General features: G+C 51.9%; 1 protein-coding gene across 1 annotated transcript in view; it reads left to right on the top strand.

Moving 5' to 3' along the window:
* The window catches only part of IARS1 (isoleucyl-tRNA synthetase 1), a 513623-nt gene that overhangs the window by 29521 nt on the left and 465721 nt on the right, over positions 1–18381 (top strand). The window contains exons 3-4 of the mRNA XM_063941580.1: positions 11157–11276; positions 11362–11444. Coding sequence (XP_063797650.1) covers positions 11157–11276; positions 11362–11444 — 203 coding nt within the window. The remainder of the gene's footprint in view (positions 1–11156; positions 11277–11361; positions 11445–18381) is intronic.

Raw genomic sequence — 18381 nt, 5'->3', positions numbered from 1 at the left:
GCCACTATGTCCTGAGGCCATAAATGTGTTTATTGGGGACAAGATCAAACCCAGCAATAAAGTGGGAGAAATTTATCTTCTCGTTTCTGGTCTCGCATCCTATCATAAATGTTTGAGGGGTGGAAGACTGCATCATTCAGTTCCCAATTGCAAACAACCTGCGGTCAGATGATAAAGCAAAGAGGAATGTCTGTGCCCCCCTCTCCAATGTATTTGGAACATCCCGAGGGTGGGGGGAAATGAGTGCAGCTGAGAGTAGAACGATCTCTCTCCCTCAATATGTGCTGTAGCTGCGGCTAGAAGTGAACAGAAACTCACCGGTGTCATTCCCACAGTCAGGTCCTAGGTTTATGTGTAAGTTTAGGCTTCTGCATTATCTCCTTTTATTTTTGTTTGAGGTTATACCGTACTCTGTGTGTATTCTTATTAATCTTTTGTAACACTTTTTGTAACTAAAGTTCTGAAGTATTCTTGGAATTAAAATCTAATTTCTAGTTCTGATTCTGTGCTTCTTAACCCAAGGCCTCGTGTGTCCGACGTCTACCTATTTATTTTTTAAGTATTGCATTGTGTTTGCAGGCAAAAGCGTACGTTGCGCACAAATTAATCTTTTGCTGGTGGCAGCGAATGGGTTTTTATAACCCTGTGTGTCCAAAGTGACCCCCATGTCACAGGCGGCTCTTCTTAGATTGGCGTATCTGGAGAAGTGACCGTCAGGTCCGTGACAGCTACCATCAGTCCTGTAGTAAAGCATCCTGAGACCATTTATGTGTGGGGTGGCTTCTCAGCCAAGCCAGTGAGCTCAGACACAATTCTGCATAAGAACACAGCCATGAATAAAGATTGGCACCAAAACATCTTCCAAGAGTAACTTCTCCCAACCATCCAAGAACAATCTCCAGCATGATGGAGCACCTTGCCATAACACAAAAGTGATAACTAAGTGGCTCGGGGAACAAAACCTCTACATATTGGGTCCATGGCCAGGAAACGCCCCAGACCTTAATCCCATTGAGAATTTGTGGTCAATCCTCAAGAGGCGGGTGGACAAACAAAAACCCACAAATTGTGACAAACTCCAAGCATTGATTAGGTAAGAATGGGCGGCCCTCAGTCAGTATGTGGCCCAGGAGTTGATTGACAGCAGCCAGAGCAAATTGCAGAGGTCTTGGGTGGGGGGAAAAAGAGTCAACTCTGCAAATATTGAGACTCTGCATAAACAGTAATTGTCACCAAGAGCCTTTGACACTTATGAAATGCTGTAATTGTACTACAGTATACCACAGTAACATCTGACAAAAAGGTCTAAAAACACTGACGCAGCAGACGGTATGAAAACCAATACCTGTGTCATTCTCAACTTTTGCCCATGGCTGTGTGTGTGTGTGTATATATATATATATATATATATATATATATATATATATATATATATATATATATATATATATATATATATATATATATATATAAAATGTGTATATGTATATATGTATGTGTGTGTGTATATATATTTCTCTAACGTCCTAAGTGGATGCTGGGGACTCCGTCAGGACCATGGGGATAGCGGCTCCGCAGGAGACAGGGCACAAAAATAAAGCTTTAGGATTAGGTGGTGTGTACTGGCTCCTCCCCCTATGACCCTCCTCCAAGCCTCAGTTAGGTTTTTGTGCCCGTCCGAGCAGGGTGCAATCTAGGTGGCTCTCCTAAAGAGCTGCTTAGAAAAAGTTTTTAGGTTTTTTATTTTCAGTGAGTCCTGCTGGCAACAGGCTCACTGCATCGAGGGACTTAGGGGAGAGAATTTCAACTCACCTGCGTGCAGGATGGATTGGATTCTTAGGCTACTGGACACCATTAGCTCCAGAGGGAGTCGGAACACAGGTCTCACCCTGGGGTTCGTCCCGGAGCCGCGCCGCCGACCCCCCTTACAGATGCTGAAGATTGAAGGTCCGGAAACAGGCGGCAGAAGGCTCTTCAGTCTTCATGAAGGTAGCGCACAGCACTGCAGCTGTGCGCCATTGTTGTCACACACTTCACACCAAGCGGTCACGGAGGGTGCAGGGCGCTGCTGGGGGCGCCCTGGGCAGCAATATTTAATACCTTTATGGCAAAAGAATACATCACATATAGCCATTGAGGCTATATTTATGTATTTAACCCATGCCAGATATCTAAAACTCCGGGAGAAAAGCCCGCCGAAATAGGGGGCGGGGCTTATTCTCCTCAGCACACAGCGCCATTTTCCTGCTCAGCTCCGCTGTGAGGAAGGCTCCCAGGACTCTCCCCTGCACTGCACTACAGAAACAGGGTAAAACAGAGGGGGGGGGCATTTTTTGGCGATATTTTGATATATTTAAGCTGCTATAAGGAACAACACTTATATAAGGTTGTTCCCATATATATTATAGCGCTTGGGTGTGTGCTGGCAAACTCTCCCTCTGTCTCCCCAAAGGGCTAGTGGGGTCCTGTCTTCGATAAGAGCATTCCCTGTGTGTCTGCTGTGTCGGTACGTGTGTGTCGACATGTATGAGGACGATGTTGGTGTGGAGGCAGAGCAATTGCCGATAATGGTGATGTCACCCCCCAGGGAGTCGACACCGGAATGGATGGCTTTGTTTATGGAATTACGTGATAATGTCAGCACATTACAAAAATCAGTTGACGACATGAGACGGCCGGCAAACCAGTTAGTACCTGCCCAGGCGTCTCAGACACCGTCAGGGGCTGTAAAGCGCCCTTTACCTCAGTCGGTCGACACAGACCCAGACACAGACACTGAATCTAGTGTCGACGGTGATGAAACAAACGTATTTTCAAGTAGGGCCACACGTTATATGATCACGGCAATGAAGGAGGCTTTGCATATCTCTGATACTGCAAGTACCACAAAAAGGGGTATTATGTGGGGGGTGAAAAAACTACCTGTAGTTTTTCCTGAATCAGAGGAATTAAATGAAGTGTGTGATGAAGCGTGGGTTAACCCAGATAGAAAAGTGCTAATTTCAAAAAAGTTATTAGCATTATACCCTTTCCCGCCAGAGGTTAGGGCGCGCTGGGAAACACCCCCTAGGGTGGATAAGGCGCTCACACGCTTATCAAAACAAGTGGCGTTACCGTCTCCTGATACGGCCGCCCTCAGGGATCCAGCTGATAGGAGACTGGAAACTACCCTAAAAAGTATATACACATACTGGTGTTATACTGCGACCAGCCATCGCCTCAGCCTGGATGTGCAGTGCTGGGGTCGTCTGGTTGGATTCCCTGACTGAAAATATTGATACCCTGGATAGGGACAGTATTTTATTGACTATAGAGCAATTAAAGGATGCTTTCCTTTATATGCGAGATGCTCAGAGAGATATTTGCACTCTGGCATCGAGAGTAAATGCGATGTCCATATCTGCCAGAAGGAGTTTATGGACGCGACAGTGGTCAGGTGATGCGGATTCCAAACGACCTCAGACCCCCTCCCAACAGAAAAAGACACCGTCTTTTCAGCCGCAGTCCTTTCGGTCCTATAAGAACAAGCGGACAAAAGGACAGTCATATCTGCCTCGGGGCAGAGGAAGGGGTAAGAGAGGGCAGCAAGCAGCCCCTGCCCAGGAACAGAAGCCCTCTCAGGGTTCTGCAAAGCCCTCAGCATGACGCTGGGGCCTTACAAGCGGACTCAGGAGCGGTGGGGGGTCGACTCAAGAATTTCAGCGCACAGTGGGCTTGCTCACAGGTGGACCCCTGGATCCTGCAGGTAGTATCTCAGGGTTACAGGTTGGAATTCGAGAAGTCTCCCCCTCGCAGGTTCCTAAAGTCTGCTTTGCCAACGTCTCCCTCAGACAGGGCGACGGTATTGGAAGCCATTCACAAGCTGTTTTCTCAGCAGGTGATAGTCAAGGTACCCCTCCTACAACAGGGAAAGGGGTATTACTCCACGCTATTTGTGGTACCGAAGCCGGACGGCTCGGTAAGACCTATTCTAAATCTGAAATCTTTGAACCTGTACATACAAAAATTCAAGTTCAAGATGGAGTCACTCAGAGCAGTGATAGCGAATCTGGAAGAAGGGGACTTTATGGTGTCCTTGGACATAAAGGATGCTTACCTGCATGTCCCAATTTGCCCTTCACATCAAGGGTACCTCAGGTTCGTGGTGCAAAACTGTCATTATCAGTTTCAGACGCTGCCGTTTGGATTGTCCACGGCACCTCGGGTCTTTACCAAGGTAATGGCCGAAATGATGATTCTTCTGCGAAGAAGAGGCGTATTAATTATCCCTTACTTGGACGATCTCCTGATAAGGGCAAGGTCCAGAGAACAGCTGGAGGACGGAGTAGCACTAACCCAACTAGTGCTGCAACAACACGGGTGGATTCTGAATTTTCCAAAATCTCAGTTGACCCCGACGACACGTCTGCTGTTCCTGGGAATGATTCTGGACACGGTTCAGAAAAAGGTGTTTCTTCCGGAGGAGAAAGCCAGGGAGTTATCCGAACTTTAAATACTAGTACTGTGTGACCTAACGGACGTTTGACAGTAGGTCTTATTGATATACAACACTGCCTGAGACCGATAAGCGGGAGACGGGAGGACGCGCTATATACGGCGGCTTGAGGACGGGAGCAGAATCATCATACCAGCGCCTGCAGTGCGCAAAGCTCCGGGAGCCGGATACAACCTCCATCCCCTAATGCGAAGTAAGGTGTGTGTGATGACCTGACACAGCAGAAGACGGAGTACACCATTCACGGACAGTGATAACCGGGAGTTCTACATAGGTGCTTGCTGTGCACCAAACCCCAGGTGACATTTATCTTCTCCGTGCTGTTTGGAGATTTCTCCATGTATAAAAGGACCATTTACAACTGATATAGTGGTTCGATTTACCTACTTGGTACACACCTAATCTCATTTCTATGAGCATAACTAATGGGACTGCTTCATGGTGAAAATACCAAATAAAGGACACTGTCAACGTATGAATATTGATTAGTCATATATGGTCACAATTAATTATATGATCCACCTCTTATGCCTAATTAGTAAAGTATAGTATTTATCTTTTTATGTGTATGCGCATACATAACTATTTATTTTTATGTTTATTGTTTATAATTTATTTTACGGATATTAAATCTATTTCAATCATTAAATAAGTGTTCTCAAGTCATGTTACCTTTAATTTAATAGCGCAAGAGGTTAACTAGAAGTTATCCGAACTTGTCAGGAACCTCCTAAAACCAGGGAAAGTGTCTGTGCATCAATGCACAAGAGTCCTGGGAAAGATGGTGGCTTCTTACGAAGCGATTCCATTCGGCAGATTCCACGCACGAACTTTTCAGTGGGATCTGCTGGACAAATGGTCCGGATCACATCTGCAGATGCATCAGCGGATAACCTTATCGCCACGGACAAGGGTGTCTCTTCTGTGGTGGTTGCAGAGTGCTCATCTGTTAGAGGGCCGCAGATTCGGCATACAGGACTGGGTCCTGGTGACCACGGATGCCAGTCTGAGAGGCTGGGGAGCGGTCACACAGGGAAGAAACTTCCAGGGAGTATGGTCAAGCCTGGAGATGTCTCTTCACATAAATATACTGGAGCGAAGAGCGATTTACAATGCTCTAAGTCTGGCAAAACCCCTGCTTCAGGGTCTGCCGGTGTTGATCCAGTCGGACAACATCACGGCAGTCGCCCACGTAAACAGGGCGGCACAAGAAGCAGGACAGCAATGGCAGAAGCTGCAAGGATTCTTCGCTGGGCGGAAGATCATGTGATAGCACTGTCAGCAGTATTCATTCCGGGAGTGGACAACTGGGAAGCAGACTTCCTCAGCAGACACGATCTACACCCGGGAGAGTGGGGACTTCATCCAGAAGTCTTCCACATGATTGTGAACCGTTGGGAAAAACCAATGGTGGATATGATGGCGTCCCGCCTCAACAAAAAACTGGACAGGTATTGCGCCAGGTCAAGAGACCCTCAGGCAATAGCTGTGGACGCTCTGGTAACACCGTGGGTGTTCCAGTCAGTGTATGTGTTCCCTCCTCTGCCTCTCATACCAAAAGTACTGAGAATTATACGGCAAAAGGGAGTAAGAACGATACTAGTGGCTTACCCGGGATTCAATATCCTTCCTTATTGTGTACGCTCGTCCGGGCACAGTATCCTAACTGAGGCTTGGAGGAGGGTCATAGGGGGAGGAGCCAGTACACACCACCTAATCCTAAAGCTTTATTTTTGTGCCCTGTCTCCTGCGGAGCCGCTATCCCCATGGTCCTGACGGAGTCCCAGCATCCACTACGGACTACGAGAAATAGAATTATCGGTAAGTAAATTCTTATTATATATTTTCTATATCTAAGACTGTCTGTGAACTGGCGGCACTCATAGGTACGGATCAAACGAAATCCTGCCGGTTCACAGGAACAGAACTCAGGCTCTGCTACCTGAAAATCTTCTGCATGATGGTGGACCGGGATGCCTGGAAGATTGGCAGGTGGGAGCCTGGCTAAAATTCTTCGGTCACATCTGGACAAGATCGTGCCTGGATGCCTGGGTCATAGACCTTATCTACCAGAGCTACAGAGTGGAGTTCCAGGAGCTCCCACCTCACAGATTCTTCAAATCAGGCTTACCAGTTTCACAAGAAGCAAGAATAACCTTATAGGATGCCATTCAGAAACTGTTACAGACCCAGGTCATTGTTCCAGTTCCACCTCATCTACAAAACAAGGGTTACTATTCCAGCTTGTGCCGAAGCCGAACGGTTTAGTAAGACCGATTCTGAACCTCAAGTCGTTGAACCCATACTTACGAGTGTTCAAATTCAAGATGGAGTCTCTGAGAGCGGTGATCCCAGGTCTGGAGAAGGGGGAATTCCTAGTGTGTCTTGATATCAAGGATGCGTATATTCACATTCCGATCTGGCCGCTTTTCTTCGGTTTGCACTGCAGGACTGTCACTACCAGTTCCATGCCCTGCCATTTGGTCTCTCCCCGGCTCCGAATGTTCACCAAAGTGATGGCAGAGATGATGTTACTTCTCCGCAAACAAGGGGTGATCATAATTCCGTACCTGGACTATCTTCTGTTAAAGGCACCGTCCAGGGAGCAGTTGTTTGAGAACATTGGTCTCTCAACCAGGCTACTCCTGGATCATGGGTGGATTCTGAACCTACCAAAATCTCACCTAGAACCAACACAGAGGCTTAATTTCCTGGGAATGATACTGGACACAGTGTATAAGAAAGTATTCCTTCCCTTGGAAAAGGCAATGGTAATCCAGTTTATGGTTCGGGCTGTCCTGAAGCCGACTCGAATCTCAGTACATCTGTGCATCCGTCTTCTGGGGAAAATGGTGGCCTCTTACGAGGCGATTCAGTACAGAAGGTTTCATGCGAGGCCCTTCCAGCTGGATCTGTTGGACAAATGGTCCGGATCGCATCTTCACATGCACCAGAGGATTTGTCTGTCACCAAAAGCCAGGATCTCCGTCCTGTGGTGGTTATAAACTTCTCACCTAGTCGAGGGCCAGAGCTTCAGGATTCAGAATTGGATTCTGCTAACCACAGACGCAAGCCTCAGAGGTTGGGGCGCAGTCACCCAGGGAGTGCAGTTTCAGGGAAGATAGTCAAGTCAGGAAGTCGTCCTTCCAATAAACATCCTGGAACTCAGGGCTATCTATAACGCCCTTTTGCGGGCCTTATTTCTGCTTCGAAATCAGGCCATTTAGGTCCAGTCGGACAATGTGATGGCAGTGACATATATAAACCGACCGGGTGGAATGAAAAGCAGAGCCGCAATGACAGAGGTGTCAAGAATTCTCTGGGCGGAAAAACACAGCGTGGTGTTATCGGTGGTCTTCATTCTGGGAGTAGACAACTGGGAAGCAGCCTTCCTTAGCAGACACGACCTGCACATGGGGAATGGGGCCTTCACCCGGAGGTCTTCCGGTGGGTGGCGCATCGGTGGGGATATCCACAAATCAAAATGATGGCTTCTCGACTCAACAAGAAGCTCAAGCGGTATTGTTCCAGGTCGAGAGACCCACAAGCAGTGGCGGTAGACGCCCTGACAACTCTGTGGGTCTACCGGCTGGTGTACGTGTTTCCTCCACTTCCTCTGATCCCAAAAATTCTAAAAAAGAAGAATAAAAAGGGAAAAGGATCTGGACTGGCCGCGAAGGGCCTGATATGCAGATCTTCTTGAGATGCTGCTCAAAGATCTGTGGCCTCTACCTCTTCGAGTATCTTCTGCAACAGGCTCGTTCGTCTATCAAGACTTGCCGCAGCTACGTTTAACGGCATGGAAGTTGAACAGCTGATTCTGGCCACGAGAGGGATTCCTGACAAGGTCATCCTGACTATGATCCAAGCCAGGAAGGAAGTAATGTCTAAACATTACCACCGTATATGGAAGAAGGGGTGTAGTGTGGTATGCCGGGCTCCCGGCGACCAGCATACCGGTGCCGGGAGCCCGACCGCCGGCATACCGACAGCGTGGTGAGCGCAAATGAGCCTCTTGCGGGCTTGCTGCGCCCGCCACGTTGCGGGCACGGTCACGCGCGCCACGCTATTTATTCTCGCTCCAGGGGGGTTGTGGACCCCCACGAGGGAGAAAATCGGTCTGTATGCCGGCTGTCGGGATTCCGGCGCCGGGATCCTGACAGTCGGTAACCTGAAGACCACCCGGAAGAAGTATGTCTCTTGGTGTGAGAGCAGACAATATTCTGTGGTGGAATTTTCTTCTGGAACGTGTCCTGCTTTTTCTGCAGTCGGGAGTGGATGTGGGCCTACGTTTAGGCTCTATAAAGGTCCAGATTTGAGCCTTGTCTATTTTCTTTCAGAAACTATTGGCTTCTCTCCCTGAGGTCCAGATGTTCTTGAAAGGTGTTCTGCACATCCAACCTCCCTTTGTGCCTCCCACAGCACCTTGGGATCTCAATTTGGTGCTGCAGTTCCTCCAATCGGACTGGTTTGAACTGTTACAGGAGGTAGATGTAAAGTACCTTACGTGGAAGACAGTCACACTGTTGGCCTTGGCTTCAGCAAGACGTGTGTCGGAGCTGGGAGCGTTGTCTCACAAGTGCCCCTACTTAATTTTCCATGAGGACAGTGCTGAACTCAGGACTTGTCGGCAATTTCTTCCTAAAGTGGTGTCCACATTTCACATCAGCCAACCTAATGTGGTTCTGGTGGTTACGGACACCTCTGCTACTTCAAAGTCTTTGGATGTTGTGAGGGCTTTGAAGGTGTATGTAAAGAGGACAGCTCGTTACAGGAAATCGGAATCGCTGTTCGTTCTCTATGATCCCAATAATGGCCCTCATTCCGAGTTGTTCGCTCGGTATTTTTCATCGCATCGCAGTGAAAATCCGCTTAGTACGCATGCGCAATGTTCGCACTGCGACTGCGCCAAGTAACTTTACTATGAAGAAAGTATTTTTACTCACGGCTTTTTCTTCGCTCCGACGATCGTAATGTGATTGACAGGAAATGGGTGTTACTGGGCGGAAACACGGCGTTTCAGGGGCGTGTGGCTGAAAACGCTACCGTTTCCGGAAAAAACGCAGGAGTGGCCGGAGAAACGGTGGGAGTGCCTGGGCGAACGCTGGGTGTGTTTGTGACGTCAACCAGGAACGACAAGCACTGAAATGATCGCACAGGCAGAGTAAGTCTGGAGCTACTCTGAAACTGCTAAGTAGTTAGTAATCGCAATATTGCGAATACATCGGTCGCAATTTTAAGAAGCTAAGATTCACTCCCAGTAGGCGGCGGCTTAGCGTGTGTAACTCTGCTAAATTCGCCTTGCGACCGATCAACTCGGAATGAGGGCCAATATTGGGAGTCCTGCTCCTAAGCGGTCCATTGCATGCTGGATCAGGCTTACTACCCAGCATGCTTATTCCACGGCTGGCTTGCAGTTTCCAAAATCTGTACAGGCCCACTACTAGGTTGGTGGGTTCTTCCTGGGTGGCTGCCCGGGGTGTCTCGGCTTTACAGCTCTGCCAAGCGGCTACTTGGTCGGGGTCGAACACGTTTGCTAAGTTCTACAAGTTCGATACTTTGGCCTCTGAGGACCTTCAGTTTGGTCAATCGGTTCTGCAGGAGCCTCCGCGCTCTCCCTCCCGTACTTGGAGCTTTGGTACATCCCCATGGTACTAATGTGGACCCCAGCATCCTCTAGGACGTAAGAGAAAATAGGATTTTAATTACCTACCAGTAAATCCTTTTTTCGTAGTCCGTATAGCAGGCATGTCCAAACTGCGGCCCTCCAGCTGTTGAGAAACTACATATCCCAGCATGCCCTGACACAGCTTTAGCATTCTCTGACAGCAAAACTGTGTCAGGGCATGCTGGGATATGTAGTTTCTCAACAGCTGGAGGGCCGCAGTTTGAACATGCCTGCCTTAGAGGATACTGGGTGCCTGCCCAGCGCTTCGTTCGTCCTGCACTGTTACTTGGTTAAGTAATGTTGGTTCAGCCGTTGCTGTAACAAGTTTGGTTAGCGTGGCTATCCTCTTGTTGTGTGCGCTGGCTCGGAATCTTGCCACTATCCTTATCTATCCTTCTCAAAGTATGTCGTTTCCTAGACTGAGTCTGGTGGGAGGGGCATAGAGGGAGGAGCCAGCCCACACTATCAATTTCTCAAAGTGCCCATGGCTCCTAGTGGACCCGTCTACACCCCATGGTACTAATGTGGACCCAGTATCCTCTATGAGAAAAGGATTTACCGGTAAGTAATTAAAATCCTATTTAAGTGCACACAGGCTGTTTAGTGCAGGTGCCATGGGATCATTGACTTCTAGGGGAAGGATACCCGGGGCTCCCTGTGTGCTGAAGATGGGTTCATAGGCCGTGGGCAGCCCGTGTGCGTTCTCCCCCTCCTGCGGGCAGCGCTATAGAGACTGAGCAATAGAGGCCTCAGATTCTCATGCGCAGATCTCCAGGAAAACTACACGGCGGCCATTTTCCTGTGATTTCTCATCTGCGCAATTTTCCTGGGGATTACTGCACTGCTGCCGCCGTTGATGTGGGACGCCCGGGGGGTAAGTATTCAGTAAATAGGTGTACTCGTTATACATCAGCCAGAGATCAGTAGGATCATGTGTCTCCTTTCCCACGGGAGTTGGATTCCGTCCCTCACAGCTTCTGTCTGCTCCCACAGGAATATGAGATCGACAAGACGCTGGGAATAAAAGGCCCCGAGGACGTCGCTGCCATGGGGATAGCAGAATACAACAAGCAGTGCCGTGGGATTGTGATGAGATACTCTCAGGACTGGGAGGTACAGCAGATGGAGCGACACTGTGCCTCGTGCCTCACGCATTGCATGGAAGATGGTAATCTCTCTCTTCTCTTCCTGTACTCAGGTCAGTGTCACACGACTGGGCCGATGGATTGACTTTAAGAATGACTACAAGACTCTCTATCCCTGGTTCATGGAGACTGTGTGGTAGGTTTCTAGGGTTACAATAGATTTAGTGCCACATTTCTCTGAGGTTCCCGGCCAAATACTGGAATACACTCTCTATCCGTGGTTCTCAAGCGGTGTGTCGTGGCTCCCTGGGGTTCCTCGGGACACTGGCAGGGGTGCCTCGGATTGGTGGTCCAGGAACAATTCACATTATATATAGTCCATGTAATGGGTAAAACCAGCGCTGGCACGTGAATGAAATTCTGATGCTCTAGGCCGCCGTGATTCCATAAAGTCTGGTAACCACTGGTACAGATGTAGCCGGAGGTGCGTGCGCTTAAGACTTGCACGTAGTCATGCCAAACAAGGCGCAAAGTGGCTGCATCTGTATATAAATAATGATATTCATTCTGTGCCTGTAATGTGAGGGCTCCTAGCTTCCGGCGTGGTGTATGCTGCCATCTACTGGTCAGTATTAGTAATGCTTCATAACATCTCAGGAGCAGATATTTTCTATGTTCTGTATCCTGAAGACTTGCACAGCTTTCTGTCCTATTGCTGGAACATACTGCATAGATGTCAGTACTCTATTATTATTTATTACAAGTGCTCGGCAGCGCTGTACATACAACACACATTAGAACAATACAGGGTATAGAGATAACTAGAACAGAGCGCAGGTAACAATCAGCAGCACAGTTCTCAGTACACAATACAGCTGAGACATCAGGAAGGACGGGAGTAACCGGCGCAGTACTGGGGGCAGGCAGCCATAGGAAGAGATGAACCGAGGAATAGGAGCCAGTGCGGGTATTGGGGAAGGGGAGTGGCAGATGTGGAGCGGCTGGAGAGGAAGATGAGTAGCTGCGGAGCTGAGGACAGATTGGAGGGGAGCGAGATGAGAGCCAGTGCAGGTATTGAGGAAGGGGAGTGGCAGATGTGGAGCGGTGGGAGAGGAAGATGAGTGTAGCTGCGGAGCTGAGGACAGATTGGAGGGGAGCGAGATGAGAGCCAGTGCAGGTATTGAGGAAGGGGAGTGGCAGATGTGGAGCGGCTGGAGAGGAAGATGAGTGTAGCTGCGGAGCTGAGGACAGATTGGAGGGGAGCGAGATGAGAGCCAGTGCAGGTATTGAGGAAGGGGAGTGGCAGATGTGGAGCGGTGGGAGAGGAAGATGAGTGGAGCTGAGGACAGATTGGAGTGGAGCGAGATGAGAGCCAGTGCAGGTATTGGGGAAGGGGAGTGGCAGATGTGGAGCGGCTGGAGAGGAAGATGAGTGTAGCTGCGGAGCTGAGGACAGATTGGAGGGGAGCGAGATGAGAGCCAGTGCAGGTATTGGGGAAGGGGAGTGGCAGATGTGGAGCGGCTGGAGAGGAAGATGAGTGTAGCTGCGGAGTTGAGGACAGATTGGAGGGGAGCGAGATGAGAGCCAGTGCAGGTATTGAGGAAGGGGAGTGGCAGATGTGGAGCGGCTGGAGAGGAAGATGAGTAGCTGTGGAGCTGAGGACAGATTGGAGGGGAGCGAGATGAGAGCCAGTGCAGGTATTGAGGAAGGGGAGTGGCAGATGTGGAGCGGCTGGAGAGGAAGATGAGTGTAGCTGCGGAGCTGAGGACAGATTGTAGGGGAGCGAGATGAGAGCCAGTGCAGGTATTGAGGAAGGGGAGTGGCAGATGTGGAGCGGCTGGAGAGGAAGATGAGTGTAGCTGCAGAGCTGAGGACAGATTGGAGGGGAGCGAGATGAGAGCCAGTGCAGGTATTGAGGAAGGGGAGTGGCAGATGTGGAGCGGCTGGAGAGGAAGATGAGTGTAGCTGCAGAGCTGAGGACAGATTGGAGGGGAGCGAGATGAGAGCCAGTGCAGGTATTGAGGAAGGGGAGTGGCAGATGTGGAGCGGCTGGAGAGGAAGATGAGTGTAGCTGCAGAGCTGAGGACAGATTGGAGGGGAGCGAGATGAGAGCCAGTGCAGGTATTGAGGAAGGGGAGTGGCAGATGTGGAGCGGCGGGAGAGGAAGATGAGTGTAGCTGCAGAGCTGAGGACAGATTGGAGGGGAGCGAGATGAGAGCCAGTGCAGGTATTGAGGAAGGGGAGTGGCAGATGTGGAGCGGCGGGAGAGGAACATGAGTGTAGCTGCGGAGCTGAGGACAGATTGGAGGGGAGCGAGATGAGAGCCAGTGCAGGTATTGAGGAAGGGGAGTGGCAGATGTGGAGCGGCTGGAGAGGAAGATGAGTGTAGCTGAGGACAGATTGGAGGGGAGCGAGATGAGAGCCAGTGCAGGTATTGGAGAAGGGGAGTGGCAGATGTGGAGCGGTGGGAGAGGAAGATGAGTGTAGCTGCGGAGCTGAGGACAGATTGGAGGGGAGCGAGATGAGAGCCAGTGCAGGTATTGGGGAAGGGGAGTGGCAGATGTGGAGCGGCTGGAGAGGAAGATGAGTGTAGCTGCAGAGTTCAGGACAGATTGGAGGGGAGCGAGATGAGAGCCAGTGCAGGTATTGAGGAAGGGGAGTGGCAGATGTGGAGCGGCGGGAGAGGAAGATGAGCCTAGCTGCGGAGCTGAGGACAGATTGGAGGGGAGCGAGATGAGAGCCAGTGCAGGTATTGAGGAAGGGGAGTGGCAGATGTGGAGCGGCTGGAGAGGAAGATGAGCCTAGCTGCGGAGCTGAGGACAGATTGGAGGGGAGCGAGATGAGAGCCAGTGCAGGTATTGAGGAAGGGGAGTGGCAGATGTGGAGCGGCTGGAGAGGAAGATGAGTGTAGCTGCGGAGCTGAGGACAGATTGGAGGGGAGCGAGATGAGAGCCAGTGCAGGTATTGAGGAAGGGGAGTGGCAGATGTGGAGCGGCTGGAGAGGAAGATGAGTGTAGCTGCGGAGCTGAGGACAGATTGGAGGGGAGCGAGATGAGAGCCAGTGCAGGTATTGAGGAAGGGGAGTGGCAGATGTGGAGCGGCTGGAGAGGAAGATGAGTGTAGCTGCGGAGCTGAGGACAGATTGGAGGGGAGCGAGATGAGAGCCAGTGCAGGTATTGGGGAAGGGGAGTGGCAGATGTGGAGCGGCTGGAGAGGAAGATGAGTGTAGCTGCAGAGTTCAGGACAGATTGGAGGGGAGCGAGATGAGAGCCAGTGCAGGTATTGAGGAAGGGGAGTGGCAGATGTGGAGCGGCTGGAGAGGAAGATGAGTGTAGCTGCGGAGCTGAGGACAGATTGGAGGGGAGTGAGATGAGAGCCAGTGCAGGTATTGAGGAAGGGGAGTGGCAGATGTGGAGTGGTGGGAGAGGAAGATGAGTGTAGCTGCGGAGCTGAGGACAGATTGGAGGGGAGCGAGATGAGAGCCAGTGCAGGTATTGGGGAAGGGGAGTGGCAGATGTGGAGCGGCTGGAGAGGAAGATGAGTGTAGCTGAGGACAGATTGGAGGGGAGCGAGATGAGGGCCAGTGCAGGTATTGGGGAAGGGGAGCGGCAGATGTGGAGCGGCTGGAGAGGAAGATGAGTGTAGCTGCGGAGCTGAGGACAGATTGGAGGGGAGCGAGATGAGAGCCAGTGCAGGTATTGAGGAAGGGGAGTGGCAGATGTGGAGCGGTGGGAGAGGAAGGTGAGTGTAGCTGCGGAGCTGAGGACAGATTGGAGGGGAGCGAGATGAGAGCCAGTGCAGGTATTGAGGAAGGGGAGTGGCAGATGTGGAGCGGCTGGAGAGGAAGATGAGTGTAGCTGCGGAGCCGAGGACAGATTGGAGGGGAGCGAGATGAGAGCCAGTGCAGGTATTGGGGAAGGGGAGTGGCAGATGTGGAGCGGTGGGAGAGGAACATGAGTGTAGCTGCGGAGTTGAGGACAGATTGGAGGGGAGCGAGATGAGAGCCAGTGCAGGTATTGGGGAAGGGGAGTGGCAGATGTGGAGCGGCTGGAGAGGAAGATGAGTGTAGCTGCGGAGCTGAGGACAGATTGGAGGGGAGCGAGATGAGAGCCAGTGCAGGTATTGAGGAAGGGGAGTGGCAGATGTGGAGCGGCTGGAGAGGAAGATGAGTGTAGCTGCGGAGCCGAGGACAGATTGGAGGGGAGCGAGATGAGAGCCAGTGCAGGTATTGGGGAAGGGGAGTGGCAGATGTGGAGCGGTGGGAGAGGAACATGAGTGTAGCTGCGGAGTTGAGGACAGATTGGAGGGGAGCGAGATGAGAGCCAGTGCAGGTATTGAGGAAGGGGAGTGGCAGATGTGGAGCGGCTGGAGAGGAAGATGAGTGTAGCTGCGGAGTTGAGGACAGATTGGAGGGGAGCGAGATGAGGGCCAGTGCAGGTATTGGGGAAGGGGAGTGGCAGATGTGGAGCGGCTGGAGAGGAAGATGAGTGTAGCTGCGGAGCTGAGGACAGATTGGAGGGGAGCGAGATGAGAGCCAGTGCAGGTATTGAGGAAGGGGAGTGGCAGATGTGGAGCGGTGGGAGAGGAAGGTGAGTGTAGCTGCGGAGCTGAGGACAGATTGGAGGGGAGCGAGATGAGAGCCAGTGCAGGTATTGAGGAAGGGGAGTGGCAGATGTGGAGCGGCTGGAGAGGAAGATGAGTGTAGCTGCAGAGTTGAGGACAGATTGGAGGGGAGCGAGATGAGAGCCAGTGCAGGTATTGAGGAAGGGGAGTGGCAGATGCGGAGCGGCTGGAGAGGAAGATGAGCCTAGCTGCGGAGCTGAGGACAGATTGGAGGGGAGCGAGATGAGAGCCAGTGCAGGTATTGGGGAAGGGGAGTGGCAGATGTGGAGCGGCTGGAGAGGAAGATGAGTGTAGCTGCGGAGCTGAGGACAGATTGGAGGGGAGCGAGATGAGAGCCAGTGCAGGTATTGAGGAAGGGGAGTGGCAGATGTGGAGCGGCTGGAGAGGAAGATGAGTGCAGCTGCAGAGCTGAGGACAGATTGGAGGGGAGCGAGATGAGAGCCAGTGCAGGTATTGAGGAAGGGGAGTGGCAGATGTGGAGCGGCTGGAGAGGAAGATGAGTGTAGCTGCGGAGCTGAGGACAGATTGGAGGGGAGCGAGATGAGAGCCAGTGCAGGTATTGAGGAAGGGGAGTGGCAGATGTGGAGCGGCTGGAGAGGAAGATGAATGTAGCTGCGGAGCTGAGGACAGATTGGAGGGGAGCGAGATGAGAGCCAGTGCAGGTATTGAGGAAGGGGAGTGGCAGATGTGGAGCGGCTGGAGAGGAAGATGAATGTAGCTACGGAGCTGAGGACAGATTGGAGGGGAGCGAGATGAGAGCCAGTGCAGGTATTGGGGAAGGGGAGTGGCAGATGTGGAGCGGCTGGAGAGGAAGATGAGTGGAGCTGAGGACAGATTGGAGGGGAGCGAGATGAGAGCCAGTGCAGGTATTGAGGAAGGGGAGTGGCAGATGTGGAGCGGCTGGAGAGGAAGATGAGTGTAGCTGAGGACAGATTGGAGGGGAGCGAGATGAGGGCCAGTGCAGGTATTGGGGAAGGGGAGTGGCAGATGTGGAGCGGCTGGAGAGGAAGATGAGTGTAGCTGCAGAGTTGAGGACAGATTGGAGGGGAGCGAGATGAGAGCCAGTGCAGGTATTGAGGAAGGGGAGTGGCAGATGTGGAGCGGCTGGAGAGGAAGATGAGTGTAGCTGCAGAGTTGAGGACAGATTGGAGGGGAGCGAGATGAGAGCCAGTGCAGGTATTGAGGAAGGGGAGTGGCAGATGTGGAGCGGCGGGAGAGGAAGATGAGTGTAGCTGCGGAGCTGAGGACAGATTGGAGGGGAGCGAGATGAGAGCCAGTGCAGGTATTGAGGAAGGGGAGTGGCAGATGTGGAGCGGCTGGAGAGGAAGATGAGCCTAGCTGCGGAGCTGAGGACAGATTGGAGGGGAGCGAGATGAGAGCCAGTGCAGGTATTGGGGAAGGGGAGTGGCAGATGTGGAGCGGCTGGAGAGGAAGATGAGCCTAGCTGCGGAGCTGAGGACAGATTGGAGGGGAGCGAGATGAGAGCCAGTGCAGTTATTGGGGAAGGGGAGTGGCATATGTGGAGTGGTGGGAGAGGAAGATGAGTGCAGCTGCGGAGTTGAGGACAGATTGGAGGGGAGCGAGATGAGAGCCAGTGCAGGTATTGAGGAAGGGGAGTGGCAGATGTGGAGCGGCTGGAGAGGAAGATGAGCCTAGCTGCGGAGCTGAGGACAGATTGGAGGGGAGCGAGATGAGAGCCAGTGCAGGTATTGGGGAAGGGGAGTGGCAGATGTGGAGCGGCGGGAGAGGAAGATGAGTGCAGCTGCAGAGCTGAGGACAGATTGGAGGGGAGCGAGATGAGAGCCAGTGCAGGTATTGAGGAAGGGGAGTGGCAGATGTAGAGCGGCTGGAGAGGAAGATGAGTGTAGCTGAGGACAGATTGGAGGGGAGCGAGATGAGAGCCAGTGCAGGTATTGGGGAAGGGGAGTGGCAGATGTGGAGCGGCGGGAGAGGACGATGAGTGCAGCTGCAGAGCTGAGGACAGATTGGAGGGGAGCGAGATGAGAGCCAGTGCAGGTATTGAGGAAGGGGAGTGGCAGATGTGGAGCGGCTGGAGAGGAAGATGAGTGTGTAGCTGCAGAGTTTAGGAAAGATTGGAGGGGAGCGAGATGAGAGCCAGTGCAGGTATTGAGGAAGGGGAGTGGCAGATGTAGAGCGGCTGGAGAGGAAGATGAGTGTAGCTGAGGACAGATTGGAGGGGAGCGAGATGAGAGCCAGTGCAGGTATTGGGGAAGGGGAGTGGCAGATGTGGAGCGGCTGGAGAGGAAGATGAGTGTAGCTGCGGAGCTGAGGACAGATTGGAGGGGAGCGAGATGAGAGCCAGTGCAGGTATTGGGGAAGGGGAGAGACAGATGTGGAGCGGCTGGAGAGGAAGATGAGTGTAGCTGCGGAGCTGAGGACAGATTGGAGGGGAGCGAGATGAGAGCCAGTGCAGGTATTGAGGAAGGGGAGTGGCAGATGTGGAGCGGCGGGAGAGGAAGATGAGTGTAGCTGCGGAGCTGAGGACAGAT

This window comes from Pseudophryne corroboree, chromosome 9 (genome assembly GCF_028390025.1).
Source record: "Pseudophryne corroboree isolate aPseCor3 chromosome 9, aPseCor3.hap2, whole genome shotgun sequence".
Classification (NCBI taxonomy): Eukaryota; Metazoa; Chordata; class Amphibia; order Anura; family Myobatrachidae; genus Pseudophryne; species Pseudophryne corroboree.
The sequence above is the reverse complement of the archived record's forward strand: the minus strand, read 5'-3'. Positions and strand labels throughout refer to the sequence as shown.